The sequence below is a fragment of the Podarcis bocagei genome (assembly GCF_964188305.1).
Source record: "Podarcis bocagei genome assembly, chromosome: 7".
NCBI lineage: Eukaryota > Metazoa > Chordata > Lepidosauria > Squamata > Lacertidae > Podarcis > Podarcis bocagei.
The window spans coordinates 54,830,522-54,845,706 of record NC_138132.1 but is presented as its reverse complement, the minus strand read 5'-3'; the positions used below and the strand labels follow the sequence as shown (position 1 = coordinate 54,845,706).

The 15,185-nt window shown below is 43.5% G+C and overlaps 1 protein-coding gene across 1 annotated transcript in view; it reads left to right on the top strand.

The window, feature by feature from the left end:
* RPGRIP1L (RPGRIP1 like) overlaps window positions 1-15,185 on the top strand; it is an 82,086-nt gene that overhangs the window by 59,329 nt on the left and 7,572 nt on the right. The window contains exon 23 of the mRNA XM_081201126.1: window positions 2,232-2,415. Coding sequence (XP_081057252.1) covers window positions 2,232-2,415 — 184 coding nt within the window. The remainder of the gene's footprint in view (window positions 1-2,231; window positions 2,416-15,185) is intronic.

Genomic DNA, 15,185 nt, shown 5'->3' with positions numbered 1-15,185 from the left:
TGTCCTTGTGTGTGGAGCCTCTCAATCTGTAATGCATCCCAAGGCTACCGTCTGTTCATCAGCCCTGTTCCCCTTGCCTAATTATTGTAGCGCCAGGATTCAGTTGCGACTCCTATTTTGTTTTGCGCTCCCCGCCACGTACGGTTTTAACTGGGCGGTTAAAGTCAGCCGCTGCTCCCCTCCTTTTGTTCTTGTCCCTTTCTGGCAAGGAGCGCACAGCTGCAGCAAATTCCTTTCCTTCTCCCTGCCTCAGAGTCTTACTCCCCACCCTCTTGTGTTTTTGGTTGCTGTGTTCCCCTTTCCATTTCTCAGCGCTGGCTGCGGCAGCGTCACCTGGCAGCAAACAGACACACTAAGCAAGGAGACTGGTGGCAGACAAATGCAACAAAGAGCAGGGAAATCCCCTGCCCTCATGGCAAGCAGAGGGGAAAGGATTGTGTCCTTCCTGCTAATTCCTTCCTAGTCACACTGCGCACAGGCTCCAGCCCACCCGGCTCACCTTCCTACGGCTAGGAGCGCAACCCACAGTTGCCACTGCCACCTCCTCCTCTCCATGCTCTGGTGCTGCTGCGTCCAGGGAAGCGTGCTAGGGACCCGCAGGCAGCCGGAAAACATGCAGGTGGGGGAGAGGGGGGCTGGCTTGGGCGGGGGAAAACTTTTGCCTTCCTTTTCTCTCTCCCCTTAAACCCCTCTCCTTCATTGTTAGCCACCTCCTCCACACACCCTACATGTGCTCCTCGTCCCTTAAGTGCTTTTCCTTCCCTCCCCACTTAAAATGTGGTTACAAAGCATAGATCCACATGGATCCTCAGGATTTTTGCACTGGGTCACCCCAAATTCACCATCAGATCACATAGCATGTCCATGGCTACAGCCTGCACCCAAAAAATCATGCGCTCACTGTTGCCTGGGACCGCAATGGCTCAAAAACGTGGTTACAAAGCACGGATCCACATGGATCCTCAGGATTTTTGCATTGGGTCATCCCAAATTCACCATCAGATCACATAGCTACAGCCTTCACTAAAAAAAATCATACATCCACTGTTTCATTCAGAATATTTTTTTCTTGTTTTCCTCCTCTAAAAACTATGTGCATCTTATGGTCAGGTGTGTCTTTTGGAGTGAAAAATACGGTGGCTTTCAGGGGTCCTTTACCTTTATATATATATAAAACACAGTTTAGGATTTGCAAGTAACATTCAACCATTGTTTAGTATTTAGCCTTTGTGAACCTGAACAAACCATTGGGCTCCATCACTCGCCTCACCTCCTCTCACACAACCAGGAGGAGTAATAAATTTATTTATACATTTTATTTCACAGAATGTGCAGACTGCCTAATCATAAAAGCCTCTAAGCAAAATACACAATACACATTAACATTATCAATAAGGTACAGCTACAAATAACTATTCATTAATCCATTGTTTGAAGTTGGCTTGTTTTGCCACTCAGTATTTTAAAACCATGAATTTGTACAGGAATTGAGGGAAATGAAATTGAATCATGGCTTATTCCTCCTCCCAGCCTTGTAGGAGGGGGAGCACGTAATTCCAAGGCTTTGCTGCGACTCTCAGAGGCTTGTGTGAGTAATGGAAAGCCATAGTTTAGCATTACATACAAACCAGGGCTTAGTTTCTACTGCATGGACAAAGCTTGGGCCCGTGTGCCCCCCTCTCCTAGTTCAGCACAGCAGCAAGATCAGAAGCTCCCACTTGCAACTAACCACAGATTATCATTTTATCTGAATCAGGATGTTTTTGCTTTAGACTGTGGTTTGTCCAAACAAGCCAAGATCAAACTCTACTTTCTGATCCTGACTTGTTCAAATAAATCATAGTTAAAACTAATGGCAGTTCCCGGTTAAGATTAAGCAATACTGGTGAGTTGAGAACAGTACATGTGGCCCAGAAAGGTGTCTTTGAGATGTGAAGCAACAACTTGCATCAATGCATGTTAAAGGTTCCAGGTTCAATCCTCAACCATAACCAGCAGCAGGGCTGGCAAAGAAGTTTTTCCAGCATAAAATATAAATCTATAGGTCTGTTGCAATGACAGTGTTAACTACAAATCCCAGTGCATCAGGACCTCATTGTCGCTCTGTCATAAACTATCAGTCATGTTTGATCATCCAAAACATCTGGTGTGATGTGCAAGTTTGTTGTGACATTTTAGCATGACAAGAAGTATATACTGTGCTGCTTTTTCTTTCTTTCTTTTTGTAATAGTCTGGTGAAAAAATCCGGATTGAAATAGTATCCCTCAGTCTCACGGAATCCCAGGTTGCAATGGATGACACAATAAAACGCCTGTTTGTAGAGTGCAAGTTCTCCAACTTCCCAGCAGATGAAACACCAGTGTCGCTTCCAAAACCGAGAAGAGGACAATGGGTCTACTACAATTATAGCCATGGTATGTGCTCATTAAATATTATTCTGTTATGTTTCCAAGGCACCAGTGGTGTGGCTTCTTTTAAAGTGATTCCAGTTTGAATATTAGCAGGTAGGCATTTGGTAAGTTATGCTTCAACTTGCGTAAGAAAGGCCCATCAGGCCAAGCTTCCATCTCATCTATGATCCTGCTTCCTGGAGTGGCCAAACAGTTGCCATCAGGAAGCTTGCAAGTGCCTGTCATAAAAATGACTTGGTGAAAGGTCTAGTGCGGATGAGCCAATCCAGAATCAGCAGCGATTGGCTGCAAGCAATGAGATCCAATTGGCTTCTTCCATATCACCCTTCTGGGCTGGAAGCTGTAGTAGCATTCCCAGCTGTAGTGGTTCCACTGTAGCATAGCAAAGATCAGGCCAGCGGTTTTCTCAGCTTGCAAGCTGCCATGGTGTTGCAGGGACTAAGACTCTCCAGGACCCCTGACACCTTATACTTGGTTGATTAAAGCAAGGATAGGCAAAACATAACCTATTGTCCACTTCAAAAGTGGTTAACAGGGTGCTCTCCAGATATAACTGGACTGTGTCTTCCCTCAGCTCCAGCTAGCATTGCCAGGAATAATGGGCTGTAGTTCAATAACATCTGGAGTTAACCACACTTGTTCTATATGCTCTCATCCAAGGTACAGAAGTGTATTGCAGCAAGAATCCCAGTTTTCATTAGGCTTGTTTAAAGGGGGAAATTTCTAACAATTGTTCCAGGGATAGTTTTAAAAATGGGATAGCAAAAATGGATTAAATTGGAAACTAGGGAAAGAAAAAAAACCCTCACTAATACGTAATTTTCACAATTTTAGAAGAGGCTTTCCTCATATTTTCCAATGTGAATTATATAAGAAATATTCTATAAGAAATAAGCAGAACTGGTCCATCAGTGAATGGATGAAGTTTCACAATGTTCACAAGAATTACACCCAACTTGCATTATTTCGGACTTTAATTGTGATTGAATATCACCAGGATTTAAAAAATAACACTGACAAGTCAAGCAAATGGAGGAGCATCAAATGCTCAACCCTGCTTCAGTTCAGTGGTGCTTGTCGGGAATCAGCGCTTGGCAGATTCTACCCCCAGTCATTTTTATACATAACACTAGAGTGTCGCATATAAGCAGATGAATGCTGTTTGTTATGCCAAGCTGTAATAAATTTTGATGGCACATTGTCATGCAGTAAAATACAGAAAACATCTGTGGATTCGTTAATCCCCAGGATTTCACAAAATCCAGCATTCAGACATTTCCCATTAGAAAGCTTAGAGTTAAAACTTGCACTTATCCTTGGTACAGAGCGTACTGTTCTAAGTGATGTAGCTAATCAGGAACTCATCCAGCTGTTGGTGTCAGTAACTGCTGTTATTTGAACGTGATCTTATCTAGTCTGTATGTTTTCTGTGTCAGAAGGCTGAAGTTGGGAGTGAAATTATGTTAGCAGCCAACTTGGTTTATTATTATGGCATTCATTTTCCATATAAAAAGTGCTCTTTGTGACTTCATTTTCCCCCCCACCCCCACCCCAATCCTGGGCTTCGAAATTTATTGCGCAGCAATTCAGACTTGAAAGCTGGAATGCACCCACTCAGCTTTATTAAAACTTGTAATTCCAAAAAGAAACATCCCACATTTTAATTCTAGCAATTTGAACATCTTATTTGAACTGATGTCAGACGGTTCTTTTTAACATATCATTTTTTAAAAAGGAAAAGACAGTTCATATCGCTTCGATGGCAAAACCAGGACTCACATTCTAGATTTAAAGCAAGTCAACTTCTTTACACTATTCCCCCTTCCAAGCTTACTGCTACAGGTTTGACATCTCCACCTGTTACTGAGTGGTCTAGGTTGTCCTCTGCCTGTACATATCAGTCAGCATTCACTCGTCAGATTGTTACTCTAGCACAGAGAAGCAAACCCCACCCTTATGTCACATGCCTAGGGGGCAGGCCTGTGCATTAGAAATGGGAACAGAGTTCTGAAGCCATTGATGGGGAATCTGTGCCTCCCCTCTGCCCAAAGCTGCTAGACTCCAACTCCTATCAGCCCCAACCAGTGGGAACTGGAGGGCCAGAGGTTCCCCCAACCCATTTTAAACTTACTTGGTTGTGCCATATTATTTTTATGTTGAACCCTGTCTGTGAGGCAGCCTGAGGGTTCAGCTTGCTGCACATTCAGGCATATAGCTAGGAGTACATCAGCCAACTCTTCCTCTTGGGAAACATTTTTTGTTGTAATTGCCACAAAGTTATAACTCACCACTAATTTCCAGCATGGTTGCTTTGTTCTTCCTAGAGAATTGCTTAAATAACTGGCCATCTAATTTCTCCTTAGTGCCAGCTTTTCTGGTAAGGGAACCGCATATCAAGGAAGCGCCCTAATGAATTTGCTGTTTGATAATGTCAGTGGGAAAGCCAATAATCTAATAGTAATGAAGTCAGAATGTGTGTGTTTACTATAGCTTTACTCCATTTCTTATTCATGCCTAATTAGATTTGGGTATGTAGAATATTAGGGGTTAATTGAATATTTTCTTTAATAAAACTGAGATTTACATGATTGGCGAAGGAAGTGTACTTTGAGCTTAGAGGGAAACTAGCAGTCCCCTGGATTTTGCATGGAAAAAATTCACGATAAATCCAGATGTAATTTGAGAAATCATTATTTCTTGGTAAATAATACATTCTTTTTATTGAGTTCTCATTATACTTATATCTTAGCGCTGTGACTGGCTTTAAAAAAAACTACTTTACATCTTAGCTGAGACAAAGAGATCTTTTGGAATTCTGGCATTATAAGCAAAACTTAATGTAATGATTTGGTGCTTTCAATTCCTCAAGCCTGTGTTTTTAAAAAAATCTATAGGTAGAAGCAAGGTAGTCTTTTAATTAATAAATTAAATCTTATTGTTATACTATTATGGAGCCAAATGGTGTTTTGGTTCTTCTTAAGTGGATCAATCTATCCATGTAAAGAACTATATATAGCTCTGTGTTAAGTGTATTTAGGAAAAGATGGAAAGCATTCAACTATCGGGATGCCAGACATATCTAACATCTATTCTCCTTCATAGTTAAACGTCCTGCTGAAAGTGATGTAAATCTGACAGTCCCATATCCAAACAGTCCTTCCCCACCTTGTTTCCCTCCAGACGTTTCGAACTACAATTCATATCTGCCCCCAGCACCACAGATGTGCTACCTGGGGATGATGAGAGTGCTAATCAAAAACATCTGGAATTCATCAGACTGGGGAAGGTTGATGTATAAGGACAGTTAAGTCCTTATGACAGTTGTATGTCAGATGTATGACAGTTAAGTCATACAGAGGAAGGGAAAATAAATTTGGACACTTCATAACCATACGCTATATACACACCCACACTCTGAGTTTGACCCCCTTACCTGTGTATTTCTCCTGATCCAGGTCTTAGACATGTCCTCAAACCAGCCCTGTATCTTTGTCGCCCCAAGCTCAGGTTGAGATACCACTGCCACTAGACCCTCTCTTCTGCTCTTTCTGGCATGTGGCCATCTCCAGCTATACCCCGCTAGGTTCCTCCAAACATCCTGCACAATTTCATAGGAGTATGGCTGCTGTTACCTCCAGCCAGCATGGCCTATGGCCAGGTGTGATGGGCACCATGTTGGCGTATGTTGGTTTCAATATAAGATCCCTGGGGTAGGGCAGGGATAGCCAGCTTGGTGCTCTCTGAATGCTGATGAGCTACAGTTTTAATCATTCCTGACCATTGGCCACTGGGGCTGATAGGAGCTGTTGTCCAACAACATCTGAATAACACCAGGTTGGCTGCCCCAGGATAGGGCCTCAGTGTGGGTCAGTTTTAAAATAACTTGATCTGCTAGAGGTGAAAATAGGAAAGCAGTAGTAAGCAGGCGAGTGTCATGCTCATGTTTTCAAACTCAACTGAGTGATGATTCTAACTTTAAGGGGGAAATATTGTAGATGCAAGCAAACTGACCTTATACTTTCCTCTAACTCAAAATAGATAGTTACACCGTTGGGGTCGACTCTTAATTTCACCTTGACAAAATGATTTTTTCCCCCAGACAAGGCCACCATAATTGAAATAACAAAGATTAAGTTCAGTTGATAGACACTGATAACAAGGAAATAGCATTTATATTTCATAGGGCTGAGAGAATATTGCCATGAGAATGCTGAGAAGGCAAGAAAGGGGCCTGGAAATAAGATTAATGATCAAGGGCCTAAAGAATGTTATCTTGGCTGTATATAAACCTGCTTGGGAATTGACAATAGAAAGGGGCAAGATTAATGAAATCTTCCAAAGTTTTTTTTTTTATGAGACCTATATAGATCAGAAGCCTTTGGCTCTGTGGAGTGAGTAGTTGATTATTTGGACAAATTGTAGTTACCTGAGGCAAGGCGAGAGAAAGGGGTGGTGGTAAGAGAGAATTGATGTCTAGATGCACTTTGGATTCTGAATGGGATGATAGAGGAAAGGAACTTTCCATGTTCACAACACGGAAAATTCTTTTAAAGTTCTCTCTCTCTCTCTCTCTCTCTCTCTCTCTCTCACACACACACACACACACACACACACACACACACACAAAAGTTTGGGACCTGTTTCAGAACAAGGGGCAGAAGCACATCCCCAGTGAACAGATTTTGGCACATCTGTACTATTCTGAGACCATGTCAGCATTCAGGTTTGGGGAGAAGTGTCTTTCTAACCTTCATGGCTGTAGAAGGCAAAATGCTGAAAGGTCCAGAAATAAGGACACCAGTAAAATCAATCACACCATCACAATGTTTTCCAGCATCCCTTCCAATCAAATACTGCTTGATTGCCCAAATTATCCTAGTTTATAGGATAGTTTGAAATGCATTGGCTGCATTCAGAATATTTTATTCCAGCTTAAGATGCCATCTATTTTCTTGTCACACGGCCTCTTTGTGAGCTGCAGTTAAACTAGGAAACTCTCACCGTAGTTTCCTCTTTTCTCTGAAGTGGAAAATTATGGTTACCAGCTTCAGAACTAGCCAGGCTATTAAACTAACTTCAGACCATGGTTTAATATATTGGTTTGTTCTGAAGCTGGTAGCCATAGTTCCTTGCTTTGAAAGAAATGAGAAACTAGGTTTAATTTAAGACTTACTCTTTGGTTGGTTGCTTTATACCACAAAGTGGGGTGCTTGTGTAGGTGAAAGGCACATTCCTATCTTATTAAGCCTGAGATATGTTTCCCTGAATATAGAGAGTGTGACAATAAGAAATAGAGAGACCTGGCATAAGTAGGTTCACTTGGGTAAGTAGTAGGGAGACTCCAGGGGTTTCATGGGGAGCCTTGGATAGAGCATTCCACCTACACACTTACATGATTCTTGTTTCCCATTCGTTTGTTGGTTTCCTACGTACTAAGAGAGTAATGGGCAAGGGTGGTAGTTATCTTGCCACACTCGCTCATAAGAACATAAGAGCCTGCCAGAAAAGGCCAATGGCCCATCATAGATCAGCATCCCGTTCTCATTGTGGCCTATGAGAAGCCCAGAAGCAGGACCCAAGTACAGTGGATCCTTGTTCCTGCACTCAATCAGAAGCCACAATGGACATTCGGCTTCTGAAAAATGTTTGAAAACTGGAACACTTACTTCCAGGTTTTCTGTGTTCAGGAGCCAAAACGTCTGAGTTACCAAGGCATTTGAGAACCAAGGTGTGACTACTACGGCATTCTCCCTCCCACTTGTGATTCCCAGCAACTGGTATTCGGAGACTTGCTACTTCCAACAGTGGATCTTTTGCTCAGTATGCCCTCTAATATCCATTGGCCCTTACATATTAAACCTTTTCGGGGCTTATAGCAGATCCCTCCCTGATATAAGGCTCCATGCTTCCCCCCCCGTCCCGCCCCCCCCAAAAAACCCCAAGCTTCCTGTAGATTTTTTTTTTTTAATTATAATTTTCCATGTTTGTGCCTTCTTGCTTTGGTGCTTAATCTAGACCAGTGTTTCCCAACCTTTTTTGGGCAAAGGCACACTTGTTTCATGAAAAAAATCTCGAGGCAAGCCACGCCCCCTCCAGCCAGCCGATTGGCTGGCCAGGAGGCGTGGCCGGATGGGATTCCCCTGCTCTCGCGGGGGCTGAGATGGGATTCCCCGCTCACGTGGGGGCGGATGGGATTCCCCGCTCACGTGGGGAAGGGCGTGATGCCCGCAACCCCACCTCCTGGGGCAGGCCCAGTAGCGAGCGGATGCACAGGCCAAGTAGCGAGCGGCGATGGGATGTGGGAGCTCGCTCGCTCGTCGCCCCGCGTGTGCTCGCCGCCGCCGCCCCGCCTCTCACCGCCCGACTCGCCCGCCTCCACGGAACACAAGGCAAAGTTCCACGGCACACTACTGTGCCGCGGAACACCGGTTGGGAAACACTGATCTAGACATTTGTGTTTTGGGAAGCTTTAAAACTGGTGAAATGAGAATTGTTGCATTTTGCTTTTCAAAGAAGCAGGATCCTGTAAAACTTCACAGAAGAGATCAGAAGTATAGCACATAAGATTTAGTGTGCAATGTGTGGGGAGGAAAGGAATTTTCTTCATCTGACTTTTGTTAAGCAGTACAGTGTGATTCCTCAATATTATCCCTATTCCAAGTTAGTGGGTGGCAGCATTATGGGAATTTGGATGAGAACAGTTGTTGGGAGCAGGCACAAATATTTTCTCTGCTTAAAATATTTATATCCAGCGTACAAACCATAGTTCTTGAGGAAGCTTACAACATTAAAAAAACAAACTAACACAGAACAGCATGTAACAATACATTGTAAAAACAAGTAAAATATGTCATAAAAACACAGAGCAAAAAGTAGCAATATGTCATAAAAGCAAACATCAGCATAATACCAAGAAACCCCTCACAGATTAAAAAGACTACAAAACCCGAGATTAATCAACCACTTAAAAACCATTAACAGCCTGGGTAGTCGTAGCAATACAGTACTCAACATTTGGCCTTGTAGGATAACTCTGCAGTATTATCCCCCACAGGACAGAGGCCAATAGAGAGTCATTTCCCTAAGGCCACTTAATGGTTTCGTTGCAGAGGCAAAGTTTGAACTAGAGACATCCTCATTTGTGCCCCAGTCTGCCCTCATTTACCCATAGCTGGTGCCCCCAAAATCCTGTATCCACAATGCTTTATTTAACAAGTTGAACAAAAAGAAAAGAGAGAGAAAACATGAGCTCATGTTAATGATAATAATATAATATGCTGATTAATACTAATTTAAGGATTTGATAAACTATAAAATATAATATATCATTAATATAATAATATTATTCCATTATAAAAAGAAAACATGAGCTCAAACTATAGATTAAGAACGATAAACAGCTTTATATTTAAATTCATCTGAAAGCACAAAAAGATTTAAACGGCCCAGTTAAAACTAACAAAGGTGAAGCCAGTTTAACCTCTCTAGAGAATGGATTCCATAGTAAAGATTCTACCACAGAAAAGATCCTGTCCTATCTCCCTATCCACCTCAATTATCTCCAACAACTTTTGGTTAGGAGTCTGGGGCCAAGATAAAATTTGGTTGGCATCTCTGGTCCTCAAGCCAACAAGAGCTCATCTTAATAATACAGTGGCCATCAGTACATCCACCTCAGTTTTAAACATGTAAGTTGATATGTGTCCTGATAGATATCCAAACAAAATTGACATAAGAAATAGGCTTAAACGTTGCAAGGGCAGTAAGGTCCTTGGGCCATTGCATAATATATGTTGGATGTTTCGTCCTTCCAGGCTCAAAGTTTAAATCTCTTGGCAACCATAAGGACTCTCACAATCCTCTCATAGTGTCCTGCTGAAAGTCCCGTACAAGATGAATATAATTTAAAAGTACATGAGCATCTGCAGATAACAAGGATTTATCCAATACAAAATTAATGCGGACAGTAGCTTCAGACCAAAAGGGAAATATCACTGGACATGCCCACTGCATTCTTATCAATTATTTCCCCCGTAGTATCTGTAAAATCCAGCTCATAAAAATTTGTCTTAATGCTTAAATTTGTGACTTCGTATATGTGCCTGTGATATTGGAAGATGCTCCAAACTGGTGTCCACATTCGTAACCTGACTGAAGGGTTTTTGTTTTTTATTATTTTATTTGGGATATAAAGAGATGAATGTCAGGCTGTAGCTTTCCCCACTCTGCTGGTCTAGAAGTCTTTCTTATTGCCTGTTCTGGCAGGAGAGGGGGATTAAATTACTGGGGCTGTCAGAAAGGACAAGCGCTCTGCCATACATTATCGCTATCACTGACTTTCACTGGCCGAAAGAAAGAAACCACCGTAAATCCCCTCCATTGCGAAGCAATAAAAGCCACTGGCTTTCACAGTCGTGACTGCCAGGGCCATTAACAGGAAATGACAACTGTGTGGCATTCTTAGATGCTGCCTGTATCTCTTCTGACAGTGTGAGCATAAACCTGCCAGCAATATGACAATTGGATCACATGACTGTTCCGACTTCCATTCCGGCTTTCATTGTTGATTTTCCTTAGGAAGCATGGAAAGAGGCAGTTAGTTCTTCCCCCACCAGGTTCTCTTCCCCCACTCCTCAAATTATCCCTTTTAAAAATAGTGTTACACAAGTTCCCATAACATAACGTACCATAGGTTAACTTTTCACATGTCTTCTGTTCTCACAGCTAATTTCACAAGCTGGTATTTTAAAAGCTATTTATTTATTTTTGCATTCCTTTTGCAAGGCAAATTTAAACAAAGAGTTAACTGGATATGTAGGCAATTAAGGGAATGCCTCAGATTAATTCTCCCGGTATTTCTATTTTGTACCGCACCATTTGGTTTATTGCTCTTACTGTATTTGTATATTTATTTTTTAACTGCATTGAATTATTAGGAAAGGTGGGTGATAAATGTTTTAAATAAATAAAAGAGATGTGCTCCATCCAGCAGTCTGTTGCAGATCTGAGTACTCCAGTTGAACGCACAGAATGTCCCCTCCTGCTTTTACCCCAAAAAGCTTTCCCATTCATTTTGAGAGGGAGTGCGTCATTACATGCAGCTGAATTGCAATTAAGAAACAAGCTAGCACGCACAAGAATTTGATCTGTGTATCTGCATGCATGCATGGTTCTGGATTGGAATAGTGGGGTGGAATCTGCATGGATCCTTTTAGGCTAAGCCAGCCCTGTTCCATAAGCCATCACATTAATAATGATGATGATTATGATGATGATGATGATGATAATTGCTATTATTATTATTTATTTCTACCCCTCCCATCCGGCTGGGTCTCCACAGCCACTCTGGGCAGCTTCCAACAAAAGGCTAAAAATACATTAAAACATCAGTTATTAAAAACTTCCCTAAACAGGGTTGCCTTCAGATATCTTCTAAATGTCAGATAGTTGTTTATTTCTTTGATATCTGATGGGAGGGCATTCCACAGGGTGGGCGCCACTACCGAGAAGGCCCTGTAACTTTGCTTCTCGCAGTGAGGGATCCGCCAAAAGACCCTCGGCACTGGACCTCAGTGTCCGGGCTGATTGATGGGGGTGGAAACACTCCTTCAGGTATACTTGGCTGAGGCCATTTAGGGCTTTAAAGGTCAGCACCAACACTTTGAATTGTGCTTGGAAATGTACTGGGAGTCAGTGAAGATCCTTTAGGACTGGTGTTATATGGTCCTGGCAGCTGCTCCCAGTCAACAGTCTAGCTGCCGCATTCTGGATTAGTTGTAGTTTCCAGGTCACCTTCAAAGGTAGCCCCACAGAGAGCGCATTGCAGTAGTCCAAGCAGGAGATAATTAGAGCATGCACCACTCCGGCGAGACAGTCCACAGGCAGGTAGGTCTCAGCCTGCGTACCAGATGGAGCTGGTAGATAGCTGCCCTGGACGCAGAATTGACCTGTGCTGCCTTCAACAGCTGCGAGTCCAATAGCCAGCAGATGTCTTGTAAATGTTTGGGAGGAATTCAACATAGCATTAATAAGATTGCTTTGTCAGTGCAAGCATTTCTGCCCGCCTGATGGAAGGATCTCCCCTCCAGGTGCTATTCTAGAATTTCTCTCATGCCACCACTGAGCCAATTGGGGCAGATGAGGTGGGAAGCCCTGTTGCACTAGCAAAAGTCATTGTGTGGGCTTCTGCTAGTTGGACCCATTAGTTGAACCACTTTCTTATGTTTGTGCCCCAAAAGAGGTGCCCCCTATGGAAAAAAGGGGGGCATTTCCACTGCTTTCCTGTGCTTCCTGTTCCATGTTCTATATTTACAGTTAGGAAGTCCAGGGTTTTACAAGTTACGCTCAACCAGCTCTTAAAACTGTAAAGTATAGAAGGCCTAGCCGGGGGGGGGGGGCTGGTGGTGCTGGTGTCAACCTCTCTTAATGTATCAATTCAACAGTGTCCCTCATTGGCCACCCCTAATTTTTTAGTGTTGTCCCTTTCTGATAGTCTCCTGAGAAATATTTATTGCATCTGCGTGTACATACCTCCAGTCTTGTGGGGAACTGAGAAACTTGACCAGCTACTCGAAAGTATAGACTCTCTGTCACCCAACCCTCGACTTGTCTTGGGAGGTGACTTCAATGCCCGGATCGGCCTTGTTTCCCCACAAAGTACAATATTATCTGGACTAAACTTGGAGGACGAACCTGAAATCTGTCAGAGGGCAGCAATGGACACCACCTCTAATCGCGCAGTTAGGAACTGCTTCCTTACATTTAGATCAATGTGCTTCCCTGCAGTTCAAGGACAGTGTTTCTCCTAATACCACTTGCTGGGGAGCAACAGTGGAACCCACCTGCCCTGCTTCAAAAGGTGGGCCACTCAGAACAGGACCATTGGAGAAAGTCTTCAAAGACAAGCCAACTCAAATGTGGGAGCCAGTGTCTTACACTCAGTGCCTTTATCAAGAGTGCTTCAGGAAACAGATAATACACAAATGGAAATGGTTGATATAGTACATTATTTATTGCACTGCCTACTGTACACCTGTTGCAGAAAAATATATATGGTTATCTTGTGTCACTGTGTGTGTGGAGATAGGTGAGCAATACAGGTAATAGTAACTGACTTACTTTCTGATGAATGCGAGTATATATCCTTTCAAGTTTCACTGTTTCCAATTGCTGCAAAGACAATCCAGCTGCCAATCTTGAACCAAATACCAGTGCTTTGTAGAAGGTGGCTTGAAAATTTGAGCCAGTTAAATCTATGAGTAATCCTAGAAAATTTTAAGTTTATTTTAATTTTGATTACCGTATTTTTCGCACCATAGGACGCACCGGACAATAGGACGCACCTTGTTTTAGAGGGGGGAGAACAAGGAAAAAAAAATTCTCTCCCTCTCTGCCCAGCGCCCCTTCAGCGAAGCGGCAGGAGGCGCTGCACAGAGAGGGGGAGAATTTCCCCCATCTTGTTTTCCCCCTCTAAAACAAGGTGCCGTTTAAGGTGCGTTCAGACGCCTTCAGGCTACCTTGGAAGCCTGGAGAGCGAGAGGGGTCGGTGCCCACCGACCCCTCTCGCTCTCCAGGCTTCAGGTTCCTTTCGACCTGCTCTTTGGGGCTGGCGGGGGAAAGCCCACCACCAGCCCCAAAGAGCAGGTCAGGGAGCAGCGCAAAGGCGCGCGGCTATAGAGGCTCCTGCCATAGTCGCATGTCACCTCTCCAGCCGGGAGAGGGTCGCGGGGGGCTTCTTTAGCCCCGCGCGCGCTCTCCCAGCTGGAGAGGTGGCACACGGCTATAGAGGCTCCTACCATAGCTGTGTATCACCTCTCCAGCCGGGAGAGGGTAAGCGGGGCTTCTTTAGCCCCGAGCGCGCTCTCCCGGCTGGAGAGGTGGCGTGCGGCCATAGAGGCTCCTGCCATAGCTGCGTGTCACCTCTCCAGGCGGGAGAGGGTAAGCGGGGCTTCTTTAGCCCTGAGCGCGCTCTCCCGGCTGGAGAGGTGGTGCGCGGCTATAGAGGCTCCTGCCATAGGTGGCGCGCGTCACTTCTCCAGCCGGCAGAGGGTCGCGGGGCTATACTGTCTTCGCTCCATAGGACGCACACACATTCCCCCTTCATATTTGAAGGGGAAAAAGTGCGTCCTATGGTGCGAAAAATACGGTACATTTTGAACAGAGAGTATATTTATTCATGTTTTATGTCCATGCTGATAGGGATTTTGCTGTATTTGCAGTAGCCTATGGCTACAAGCATTAAATATTTATTAGATGTGGATGGGGGGGAATCCCCCTCTTTACTACATTTCAACCAACTCTGTGATATGCACAGCTGAGCAGTTAAATGTATTTAAGACTCAACAAAATCATTATAAGGGCCCTCAGACATATCCCACAGGTATTTCTACATTTTGCTTTCCTTTTCTAAAAGTAGATACTTCTCTGGATTATGTAGCATTATGTCTACTTTCTGTTCATCTACACTACACTTTCTTATTTATAAAATTTGCAGTTTAGTGGATTCTGGTTTTTAATTCTGTTCCTCAAAGCAGGGCATTTAAGAACTATCCCACAATCCTTCCCTTCAGTGTGAGGGGGAGAAATTTGAGTACAGTAAAAGGATTTACTTACCCTCATTAAAGGATGCATATGGTAACATCTTATACAGAAGCAGACCTTTGGTACATTTAAACATTTGGTACAATGTGCTCCAGCTGAAATGAGCTCTCTTACTTAAAACCTTGGGTTAAGGCAACCTTCCCCAGTCTTGGGCCTCCAGATGTTGGACTACA